The 12288-nt window shown below is 55.3% G+C and overlaps 1 protein-coding gene across 1 annotated transcript; it reads right to left on the bottom strand.

Annotated features, from left to right (window-relative positions):
• Nucleotides 1–930: 930 nt before the first annotated feature.
• On the bottom strand, nt 931–3486 carry CEBPA (CCAAT enhancer binding protein alpha). The gene has a single exon (XM_040253149.1). The coding sequence runs from the start codon at nt 3374–3376 to the stop codon at nt 2315–2317; it is 1062 nt and encodes a 353-aa protein (XP_040109083.1). The 5' UTR covers nt 3377–3486; the 3' UTR covers nt 931–2314.
• Nucleotides 3487–12288: the final 8802 nt, after the last annotated feature.

The raw sequence follows: 12288 nt of genomic DNA, 5'->3' as shown, positions 1-12288 counted from the left end.
GCCTTTTACCCTCAGAGAGAGTCAACTCTGAAAGCCCTGCCGGTCTCCTGGGTTACTTCCTGCTGGGCCCTCTTCTTGTAGGCATGAGTGCGTGCCCTCCCTTGGTAGGCCCAGCACTGCTGCCAGGGGTTCCTGAATACCTGTCCTCATGGGGCAGCTGTTGGAGTCAGGGGCTTGGTCCAGGGTGGGCACAGTGGGGAGGCAAATGCTGGGCCTGTTCCTTGCCTTTTCCGCAGTGTGTGGGGAAGGGCCAGACATCCAGTGCAGGCCTGCTGTGGGTCCCTCTTCCTGGGTGGGCTGGGGCGGGGCAGGTGAGGAGGACCGGTGGAGGGCTCCTGTCAGGGCCCCCGCTGGGAGAGGCAGCAGTCACGTGGTCCTGAGCAAGCGGGGAGGGGTGGAGGGTCCTTACCACTTGTGGCCTCTCCCTGCCCGCCCACGGTCCCGCCGGAGGGCTGGGGCAAAGGCAGGTGTGAGCAAGGCTTCCCAAGCTGGGGCTGTGAGTGATCTGGAAGTCAGTGTGGTCAAAGGGCCTCTGGAGCCTGGAGCTCCTGGGCCAGGCCTGTCCGCGTTCCAGAGAGGCTGTGGCAACTTCAGAAGAGGGCCCCCTCTCCAAGTCCCTCTTCTCCTAGGGGCTGAGAGGCCACACCAAGGCCCCATGATACCTCGGCACACTCCGCTTCCCACCACATATTACCCAGATCCTCTCCAGGCTTTGGCCTTCTCAGCTTGGAGCCTTGTCTACCTCCTGCCATTTATTTGCCTTGGTTGGGAGAAGTCACCCTCTTAATGTAAAGAGGGGCTCAGGATGGGCGGAGAGCTAATGAAAGTCAGGCTCTCAGCCAAAGAATATGCTGTGATTATTCACAAATGTGACCTGGCCCACAGAAAACCTTGGAAGTAGATTTTCTAGTTTTAAAAAGACACCAAAACTGACTTTGATATGTTTATATTATAGATATAATACATAAAACACCTAGCATGAAACTCTATGTCCTCCCCAAAGAAGGGAACCAAAGCTGCCCTCCCCGCTCCCAGGCCCAGCGATCGCATCGGTGAGTGAACGCTGGCTGAGGCCGCCTCCCTCCCAGACCCGGAGCCAGGGCCTCTTGGGGGACCAGGCTGTGGGCAGCGCGGGCCGGAGGGGACCGAGGCCCACAGCCACCCCCAGGGAGAGCTGAGGGGAAAGGGGAAGCCCACCTCGCCTCTTTGGTTCCCCTGGGAGCAAAACAATCCCAAAACCAAAAGGAAAGGCAGCCGCAGACCCTCCCTGCAGCTGCTGACGAAGAGCCTCATTCTGGCAAGTTTCTGAGCAAAACCAAAACAAAACAAAAACCAAATAAAATGGTGGTTTAGCATAGACGTGCACATTCACATTGCACAAGGCACCGCAGGGACACAGAGAGGCCAGATACAAGTGTTGATGTCGGCTGATAAAGCAGAATATTTGGAAAGTTTCTCATAACTTCGGTCCCTCTGGGATGGACTGACTGTGCTTCATGTGTATATGGCAATGCTGGCGACATACAGTACAGACAAGGCTGATGGTCCCGGTGTCCCTTCACCACCCCCTACTGACCCCCAGACCAGATCTCCAGGTTCCCCTCTTCCACCAGGCCACCAATCCCATGAACATCTGTCCTCCTAGCTAACCCGCGACCTAGCTTTCTGATCTGACTAGGGGTCGCAGGCTCTCACTGGTCACCTGGTGACATCCATCTCAGTGAGTTCTGCCTGGGAGAGCCCAGCCTTTTGCAGGCTGGGAGTTCAGAGGCAAGGAACTAGGGACCCTCCACCTTCACGTAGAACAAGGGGAACAACCTTAGGTTCAAAGCCCCAAGTCCCTGTGTTTCCTCCCCTCCGAGGACAGGCGCTCAGGAGCCGCCGCCAGGGCTGGCTTATCGGGATCTCAGCTCCCTGAACCTTGCTCCTGTCGGGGGCCTGCACCCCTCCTCTCGTGGGGGCAGGAACCCTCCAGATAAATTGACAAGGCACATATTTGCTCCCCCTACTCGGTAGGAATCGGAGCGGTGAGTTTGCGTTTCCAAGGCACAGGGTTATTCTTTTAATACTAGAGTTGCCGGGCTCCCGGCTCAGCCCCATGGCGCTTCTCTCTGCCTGACCCCTCATCTTAGACGCACCGTGTTGGGCGCAGAGGAAGGCAAGGGGCACGCGCAGCAGGCCAGGCTATCAGGCGGCACCGGAATCTCCTGGTCCTGGCTTACGCGGTTCGGGCAGTCTTGAGATCCGGAGACCCGAAGCCACTCCCTGGGTCCCAGCCGGCGGCCAGCCCAGGGCGGTCCCGCCGCCGCGCGCCTCACGCGCAGTTGCCCATGGCCTTGACCAGGGAGCTCTCGGGCAGCTGACGGAAGATGCCCCGCAGCGTGTCCAGTTCGCGGCTCAGTTGTTCCACCCGCTTGCGCAGGCGGTCATTGTCACTGGTCAGCTCCAGCACCTTCTGTTGCGTCTCCACGTTGCGCTGCTTGGCCTTGTCCCGGCTCTTGCGCACCGCGATGTTGTTGCGCTCGCGCCGCACCCGGTACTCGTTGCTGTTCTTGTCCACGGACTTCTTGGCTTTGCCGCCGCCGCCGCCGCCCGCACGGAGGTCGGGGTGCGCGGCGGCCAGCCCCTTGAGCGCGCCGCCGGGGCCTGGCAGGCCAGCGGCGCCGAGCGCGGGCGCTGGGTGCGGGCTGGGCACGGGCGTGGGCGGCGGCGTGGGGTGGCCAGGCTGCAGGTGCATGGTGGTCTGGCCGCAGTGTGCGATCTGGAACTGCAGGTGCGGGGCGGCCAGGTGAGAGGGCGGCGGGTGCGAGTGCGGCGGCGGCGGCGGCGGCGGCGGCTGGTAGGGAAAGAGGCCGGCCAGCGCCAGCTGCTTCGCCTCGTCCTCCTCGCGCGGCTCCTGCTTGATCACCAGCGGCCGCAGCGCCGGCGCCCCGACCCGCTCGTACAGAGGCTCCAGCCTGCTGTCCAGGTAGCCGGCCGCCGCGCAGCCGTAGCCGGGAGGGGGACCGTGCGTCCCCCCGGGCATGACGGCGCCTCCGGGGCCCACGGGGGCGGCCGGGTAGTCAAAGTCGTTGCCGCCTCCTGCGGGGGCCGCGGCCGCCTTGGCCTTCTCCTGCTGCCGGCTGTGTTGGAACAGGTCGGCCAGGAACTCGTCGTTGAAGGCGGCCGGGTCGATGTAGGCGCTGATGTCGATGGACGTCTCGTGTTCACAGATGCCGCCCAGAGGCTCCGGGGCGGCAGGTGGGGCGGGGGGCTGCGAGGGGCCCGCGCCCCGGGGAAAGCCGAAAGCGGCGCTGCTGGGCGCGTGTGGGGGGCTCTGGAGGTGGCTGCTCATCGGGGGCCGCGGCTCCGCCTCGTAGAAGTCGGCCGACTCCATGGGGGAGCTAAAGTCCTCCCGGCATGGCGAGCCTCGGCGGCCTCCAGCCTGCGCGGGGCGCCGCTGCCCCCGCCGCCCACCCAGAGCCCCTACTCGCTCGCGCCCGCTCAGCTCCCGGTCGCGAATGGCCAGGCCCGCGCGGGGCCCGCATTTATACCGGGGCGTTTGTCGCCCTCTAGTGTGCAAACGGTGACAAAGGCGCAGCGCCTCCTGGGTCTTAGCGCCTGCGGGCTGCAGAGGGCGGCGAGTGGGGTTGGAGCTCAGAGCTGGCGGGGAGGAGCCGCGGGGCAACGCCTACTACCTCCCGCGTCGCCAGCCGAACCGAGACCCGCGCGCGGTGCCCCACCCTCGGTAGAGTTGTCGCCCCCGCGCACGAGTGGTCGACGGCCGGGCCCCCTCCTGTAGCCTCTCCAGAGGACCCACCTCCAGCCAAAGACCGGGGAGCCCGGGAACACCCGACGCCACACAGGGGGTTAGGGTTGGTTGGGGTGGGCGGAGAGGCAGGTCTTGGTCTCTGAGCTTTCCTGGCGCGGACTCACTTTAAAAGCTGGAACCGGTTCCGTCCGGGTCCGGGTACTCTGCAAGGAGGTTGCGTAAAGAAGGGGTCAGGGGTGGGGGGCAGGGAACAGTTTCGGACGTGCGGCCCAGTGCACGCTGCCACTTGGAGATGCCAAGGAGAACCGGGATTTTGCGTCTCTCTCTGATACCCAGGCACCCGCACAGATTCCGCGCAAAAGCACCTCTCCGCTCCGCTCGCCCCGTGCAAGTACTCCAGGGTCACACGGGCCCGCAGTTCCAGGCGCTAGGACCCCGCGGGGAGCAGAGGAAAGGGGAGGCGGCCGCAGTCCGGGAGTCTAGAGGACTCGATTTGTCCACCCGCCCGGGATGGGAAACTTTCTTGTAAATTACTTCTCCTTGCCGGAGCTCTAGGTGTTGCTAGGTGCACGGAGTTGGCTCTGCTACCCGGCGCGGGGCCGCCAGTTTTTTTCCCAGCGGGACGGGCCCAGCTGGATTCCGGGGCTGGGGTACCAGGGCGAGGGGAAACGCATAGGGGGAGGAGGCGAATTTGACTCCGAGACGGGGATCCCGAAGCGGGGCCGGCGATCAAAGGCCCACAACCTTCTCCCCTACTCCCCATTCAGGTGCTCTCCAAGGCGGGAGCGGGGCTGTGGAGAAAGCCGGGGCCTCCGAATCTCTGCGGCTCAGGGTCCGAGCACCTAGTGAGAGAGCCCTGCAGGCTTGTTCTCAGAGCGCTGGGTCCCTGGAATTCTGAGGAACAAGGTGGCCGGGCCCCCGTGACCCCTGGGCGCCGCGCCGCCTCCGCACTGGCTGCTGCTGGGGGAAGGGGTTTAAGGCAGCGCGTTTCCCCAGCCACGTGGCGCCTCGCGCGTTCTACTCAGGGATCGCGGGGACAGCCTACTCCCTTGGGGCTTTGAAAGCCGGCAAGTTGCTCCCGCTTCTAGTCCCCATTGCCCCTTATCGACTAAGTGCCCGGCGCTATTTGGAAGTTTGAGAATCCCTGGGGCTGAGCCGGTGACCACCCCTCCGGGACAGCGGGCTTCCAAAGGCTGGCAAGACGCCACCACTCGTCCAGGAGCCCTCAAGGAGGCGCAGCGTGAAAGCAAGGCCGGGGGAGGCTAAACTTCTACTGTGATCACAGCAAAGAAGCAGCTTCGTCTGGGGAACAGAGACTGTGCTTTAATCAAGTTCCGATTCAACATATTACCCATGATTAATGACCCAACTGCTTCATGTTTTGGTCCAGAGCTCATACATAAGATAGTTTCAGCTTGATACTTTTGGCCTGGGAGTTAAAGTGGATGTATTCAATAAATGCCTATATGAGGAGCTGCTCTCTGCCCCAGGGTGCAGGACCATTTATACACCGTGCACCTCTGGAGACCTGTAGGGAAAACCTGGAATGGGATTTTCATTTTTGCTGCGATGCTAAAAATAAGTCTGCCCCGGTGCAGGAACAAAGAGAGGGCTACTAACAATGACCTGTTCTAGCTTGTACATCTGCTGCCCTGTGTACACAGCAGGCAAGTCTCCTCTTAGGATCCAGGAAATTTGCAGAGGCTCCTGGGCTGGGGGAGCATTGGAATAAGACCTTGTTAGTAAGACCTCACTGTGGGAATGAGGGATACCGGGTGGGGCTCAGAGGCAGGGCTGTAGGTCTTCCCATAGCAGAAGCAGAAAGCTCCCCACCAGGCCAGTTCTGTGCAAGGTGTTTAGTGCCCAGAGGTGAGGGAGAAGCAGCTCCTGCCCTCTCAGAGCTCTGGTCACAGGTGGGGAGACAGACACATTGTCATACAAAGTCTGCTAAAAGACAGGGGCCTCCTCACAGAGGAAGCAATGCTGAAGGAGCAGGAAATGGGACTGGGTAGACGCAACAAATCCATGACTTTGTCAGATGTATGTTGGGAGACATGGATTCAGAGGAAGGATGAGTGTGTTGTGGTAAAGGAACATCCTGCTCTGGCAGATATGGCTTTGAAGGAGGGTGCAACCAACTGAGGAGGTGCTACAGGCTAAATCGTGAAAGTGTTTGTCATTCAGTCATAAGTCCGATTCTTTGCAACCCCAGGGACATAGCCCACCAGGCTCCTCTGTCCATGAAAGTCTCCAGGCAAGAGTACTGGAGTGGGTTACCATTATATTTGCCTCAAATTCATATGCTGAAACCACAACCCCCAATGTAATTACATCTGGAGATGGATTTCTCAGGAGGTAGTTACAGTTCAGTTCAGTCGCTCAGTCGTGGCCAACTCTTTGCGACCCCATGAATCACAGCACGCCAGGCCTCCCTGTCCATCAAGAACTCCCGGAGTTCACTCAAACTCATGTCCATCAACTCGGTGATGCCATCCAGCCTTCTCATCCTCTGTCGTCCCCTACTCCTCCTGCCCCCAATCCCTCCTAGCATCAGAGTCTTTTCCAATGAGTCAATTCTTCGCACAAGGTGGCCAAAGTATCGGAGTTTCAGCTTTAGCAACAGTCCTTCCAAAGAACACCCAGGACTGATCTCCTTTAGAATACACTGGTTGGATCTCCTTGCAGTCCAAGGGACTCTCAAGAGTCTTCTCCAACACCACAGTTCAAAAGCATCAATTCTTCGGCGCTTAGCTTTGTTCCCAGTCCAACTCTCACATCCATACATGACCACTGGAAAAACCATAGCCTTGACGAGATGGACCTTTGTTGGCAAAGTAATGTCTCTGCTTTTCAATATGCTATCTAGGTTGGTCATAACTAGTTACAGTTCAATGAGGTCATAAATGTGGGGTCTTAGTCTGATAGGATTAGTGGCTTATTAAAAAAAAGGAAAAGGGGAAGCGTCTCCCCACCACTCATCACCCCGCATGTGAGGACCCAGGGGGAAGGTGGCATCAGTAAGCCAGGAGGAGAGCCCTCACCAGAGCCTGACCATGCTGGCACCCTGATCAAAGACTTCCAGTCTCCTGATGTGGGAGAAAACTCATTTTTGTGGTTTAAGTCCTCAGTCTGGTTTTTGTTATGGCGGCTCAAGCTGACCTGGATAGGAGAGGGCTTCCTGGAGGAGTGGACCTTTGAGCTCCAACTTGAAGGATGAGCAGGAGTTTGCTAGAAGAGAGGTGCAATTTGCAGGACGGCATGTTCAAAGGTGGAGCAGCTGCGAGTGCATGTCATGTTCTGGTGACAAAGGACAAGACGTTGGATGGACTGGAGTGCAGGCACTGCTGGGGAGGGGCCTAGATAAGGCTGGATCCACAAACGGGGCTGAGTCCATGGCCAGAGAAACTGTGGGGAAGGAGAGAGCCTCTTTTACAGGCGTTTTCTGTCCATTTTTTAGCAGCGGAGGGCCGTGATCCAATCTGGCTTTCTGAAAAGCCACTCTACCAGGGGCTGGAGAGGGGATGGTGGACCAGATGAGAAGTAAAGAAGCCTGAGGCCCTGGAAGCGGGATAGAGGGCAGGGACTATCTGTTGATATGAATTAGATGAGATTTGAATGAGATGTCAGAACTTGGAGTCTAGGTGGATCTGAATGGCTGGCTTCTGGCTGGGGTCACCATCCCCCAAGATATGTAATGCAGGGAAAATAGAAGGTCTCCCCCCAAGCCCCGGGGGTTGTGGGGTCTCACCACCCACAGGACGACCCCTGCCTGATTTGCCAGGACCATGACCCAGGAACAGCCGCCAAGATCCACCTCCAGAGTCCAGTTTTTCCTTTGAGAGCCAAGAGAACACTTTGGGATGAAGAGGAAGGAGTTTAGAGGGCAGGTAGTGGCTTTGTGGGGGCTTCTCAGGTGGTGCTAGTGGTAAGGAATCTGCCTGCGTATGCAGAAGACACAGGAGACCTGAGTTTAATCCCTGTGTTGGGAAGATCCCTTGGAGGAGGGCGTGGTCACTCACTCCAGTATTCATGCCTGCAGAATCTCCATGGACAGTGGAGCCTGGCGGGCTACAGTTCATAGGGTCACAAAGAGTCGGACACGACTGAAGCAACTGAGTGTGCACACATGCACAGTGGATTGTGGATGGGCAGCTCAGAGGTGAGGGGGAGTCGTGGGGCCATCTAAGACATGAAGCAAGAAGTGGCTGCTGTACCTGAGGGAGAGCCCAGGGTCACTGGAGCCTCTTTCTATGAGAGGCGCCCACAGATGGAAGGGGGCGTGGCCTGATGGGACACGTGGGCAGCCAGTGTTTGGTTGGAGTCACTTGGGAGGGAGATAGCCCTGTGGCTCACACTCAGTTGAGACAGGGTCAGTAATAAGAGAGGCTCATAAATCTGACCACCTTTACAATCCTTCTGTTTCATCTTAATTGATGGCACTTGGCCGTCCTCAAGGAGCTAGCGGAGGGAGGGCTTTCCGATGAGCCCTGACTGCAGTGTGCTTAGCCGGGGGATTTGGGGCAGGGACCCCGCGTCGAGGCCACCAGCTCCCGGGACCTGACTTCTGCCACCACAGGGGCTCTGGGAGAGAAGAAGCATGCGCTGGCTCTGGTTCTACTTTTTACAAATTAGCAATAGAAGTGAAAATGCAGTTCGTAGGTGTGAATTATGCTTCAGACAGCTCAGGGGAGGAGGCTGTTGAGCTGGGGGCAGGCAGGCTGGGTGGGGAGAGGGTGGGTGAGAGCCAACCCGTCCCTTGAATTGTGGTCCTGAGTTTTGGGTACTCCGCGAGTTTCACAGTCACTCATAACACTGATCATTTTGAAAAGACAGAGTAGGAAGTTCTTACTTTACTTTGATTCAATCTTCTTAATGCAATGCCTACAAGAGAATTAGTACCTATGTCTGAAAATCAATCGAATTCTGAAGAACAAAGCCAAAATGAACCCTCCTGATTTAGTTTCTCACTTTGTGCTGTGCTGTGCTTAGGTGGTCAGTTGTATCCGACTCTTGGCCACCCCATGGACTGTAGCCCACCAGATTCCTCTGTCCATGGCGATTCTCCAGGCAAGAATACTGGAGTGGGTTGTCATGCCCTCCTCCAGGGGATCTTACCAACTCAGGGATCGAACCCAGGCCTCCCGCACTGTGGGTGGATTCTTTACCAGCTGAGCCACCAACTTTATCTACGGCTAAACAGATGTAGGATTGATCACTCCAAAGCAGTACTGGTGCTGCTGCTGCTGCTGCTAAGTCGCTTCAGTCGTGTCCGCCTCTGTGTGACCCCATAGACGGCAGCCCACCAGGCTCCCCTGTCCCTGGGATTCTCCAGGCAAGAACACTGGAGTGGGTTGCCATTTCCTTCTCCAATGCATGAAAGTGAAAACTGAAAGTGAAGTTGCTCAGTCTTGTCCGACTCTTAGCGACCCCATGGACTGTAGCCCACCAGGCTCCTCCGTCCATGGGATTTTCCAGGCAAGAGTACTGGAGTGGAGTGCCATTGCCTTCTCCGCCAAAGCAGTACTAGTTAAGATAATTAGTAAGCTCTAATTAAGATAGAAGACAAGAACTATAATTTTCCATCATGGTTTGCCCTCTGGCTAATTTAGTATATCCAATATAGCAATTCAATAAAATACTCTCAAAGACTTTCCTAAAATGTAGACAAACAAAACAAAATACCAGTTACTTTTTAATACAAGTGCATATGGTAAAACATATGAGTTCAATGGACAGTCAACCTAAAGTCTAGTGTTTCTTTTTATTATTATTATTTTTTTTTTACTTTACAATATTATATTGGTTTTGCCACACATCAACATGAATCCGCCACAGGTGTACATGTGTTCCCAATCCTGAACCCTTCTCCCACCTCCCCCCGTGCCCACTCCATCCCTCCGTGTCATCCCAGTACACCAGCCCCAAGCATCCTGCACACTGCATCGAACCTAGACTGGCGATTCGTTTCTTATATGATATTATACATGTTTCAATGCCATTCTCCCAAATCATCCCACCCTTTCCCTCTCCCACAGAGTCCAAAAGACTGTTCTATACGTCTGTGTCTCTTTTGCTGTCTTGCATATAGGGTTATCATTACCATCTTTCTAAATTCCATATATATGTGTTAGTATACTGTATTGGTGTTTTTCTTTCTGGCTTACTTCACTCTGTATAATCGGCTCCAGTTTCATCCACCTCATTAGAATGGATTCAAATGTATTCTTTTTAGCGGCTGAGTAATACTCCATTGTGTATATGTACCACCACTTTCTTATCCATTCATCTGCTGATGGACATCTAGGTTGCTTCCATGTTCTGGCTATTATAAACAGTGCTGCAATTATGAACAGAACCTGGGCACTTGGAGAAGCCATTCTTTTTTTTTTAAGGCTCTGTTTTTTTTTTCCTTTTTATTTATTTTTAATTTTGGCTGTGCTGCGTCTTTGTTGAAGCATGTGAGCTCTTCAGTTGCAGCATGAAGGCATAGTTGCCTCACGGCATGTGGGATCTTAGTTCCCAGACCAGGGATTGAACCCATGTCCCCTGCATTGGATCCCTGATAGCTCAGTTGGTAAAAAATCCTCCTGCAATGCAGGAGACCCCAGTTTGATTCCTGGGTCGGGAAGATCCCCTGGAGAAGGGAAAGGCTATCCACTCCAGTATTCTTGGGCTTCCCTGGTGGCTCAGCTGGTAAAGAATCTGCCTGCAATGTGGGAGACTGGGTTTGATCCCTGGGTCAGGAGCATCTCCTGGAGAAGGGAACGGCTACCCACTCCAGTATTCTGGCCGAGAGAACTCCACGGACTGTATAGTCCACGGTGTCTCAAAGAGTCGGGCATGACTGAGTGACTTTCACTTTCCCCTGCATTGGCAGGTGTATTCTTAGCCACTAGGCCACCAGGGAAGTTCAGGAGAAGACATTCTTATTACCCTTAGACAAGGCGTTCTGTCTCATCAAGAGGTCGGGTGGTGTGGAGGATTCCTCAGGCCTGTTATAACCCCTCCTTCACCATTTGTTAGTACTAGGGTGACCTCGGGAAAGTTATTGAATTTCTCTTAGCCTTTTCTATAAACTGAGGGCAATAATTCACTAGAGTGCATTCTCAGCTTGTTCTAGGATAAAGCACTGAGAAGTCACACAGAATATGACAAGGCATAATTAATTCTGTCACCACGAGCTAGAAATGATTTAACTGTTAGGAAAGATGGCTATATTGACCATACAAAATCAAAACCATGAGTTACTCAGGTCCATATAAGACCCACACTGTCAGGCTCAGCTGTTTCTAGTTTTCTCTCAATTTCTATCCCCTCTCATGTGTGTGTATGTTTTTTGTTATGTTTCCTGTTTAGGTGCTTGCAACTGCTAGCAGATAGGCAAAGACTGAAGAAAAAGAAAATTGAGTCAAAATAAAAAATTCGGAAAGTTCTCCTTTATCTTAATTTTGTTTAGTAAATTAGGAAAAGTCCTTTATTTTTGTACAAAACTCCTTTGGTAGATAATGGGCCCCAGAACTGCCCATCCAGCATTTGGGGAACACTCCAGAAAGCAAGCTATTGGATGTGGGTGGGGGGAGCCCACCCCACATTTTTGTGAGATCAGGGACAAGATTACAAATAGCAGCCCCCACACCATCAGTTTAAACATTAGACGTTATCAATCAAATGAAGAAACTGTTAGATAAAATACGTTCTACCTTCCTGCCTTGACAAATAAATCTTCACAGGGTCCTAGAAGGTTAGATTTCAATTTAGAACTGGGACTCTGGAACATGGTTGTATCAGGACACCCCCTTCTCTTCCCACCCCTTGTGCCATCCCCCACCAGAGGGGTCCTTAGTCAGGTGGGTGTAGAGGCCCAGTGCAGGGCTCCAACGTTATCCACCCCCCTTGAAAACTGCTCCCCTCCCATCACCCCTTAATCTCGGTGTGTGCACACTGCAAGTGCCTGGTAAAGTGGTCCATGAGGACCCAGGCAGCTGGGTCTGGGCTGTTTGGGCAGGAAATTGCTTGGCCTGTAGGTCCTCACCCTGAGGGAAGGGAGCAGCCAGAGGAGGGTGTGAGTGGGGCCTTCTAATGTTGCGGGGGGGGTCCCACTTGGGGGTACAGCTCGGGGAGCCTGAACTGAAGGACGCTATGCAGGATCCGTGAGGCAGGGTCTCAGCACTCTAGTGGGGCCAGCACCCTTCAGTGCAAACAGGAGGGCGGTGATCCCACTGCTTCCGGCCCTGCTTCTGTGCAAGGACACGTCAGTCAGCAGTCATCCCAAGCCTGTAGCCCAGTTTATGTCTTCCCTCCAGCTCACCCTGCAGATATCCTGGTCCCACACTCTCATCTGGGCCATGAAGCAGTGTCTGAGTGTTTCCCTGCTGCCCTCCTTGCCCACTAACTGTCCCCAGGGAACTGCCTGAGTTACCCTTGGATCATGACGCTCACCCGCTTCACCCTCCTGGGACTGCCCATCGCCTGTGGAAGAGGACGGGCAGCGTCTCGGCCTGACCACATGGTCTCGCACGGTTTGGCCCTCACCTCTC

The sequence above is a fragment of the Oryx dammah genome, unplaced genomic scaffold (assembly GCF_014754425.2).
Source record: "Oryx dammah isolate SB20612 unplaced genomic scaffold, SCBI_Odam_1.1 HiC_scaffold_13, whole genome shotgun sequence".
Lineage (NCBI taxonomy): Eukaryota > Metazoa > Chordata > Mammalia > Artiodactyla > Bovidae > Oryx > Oryx dammah.
This window is presented reverse-complemented; position numbering and strand designations above follow the sequence as displayed.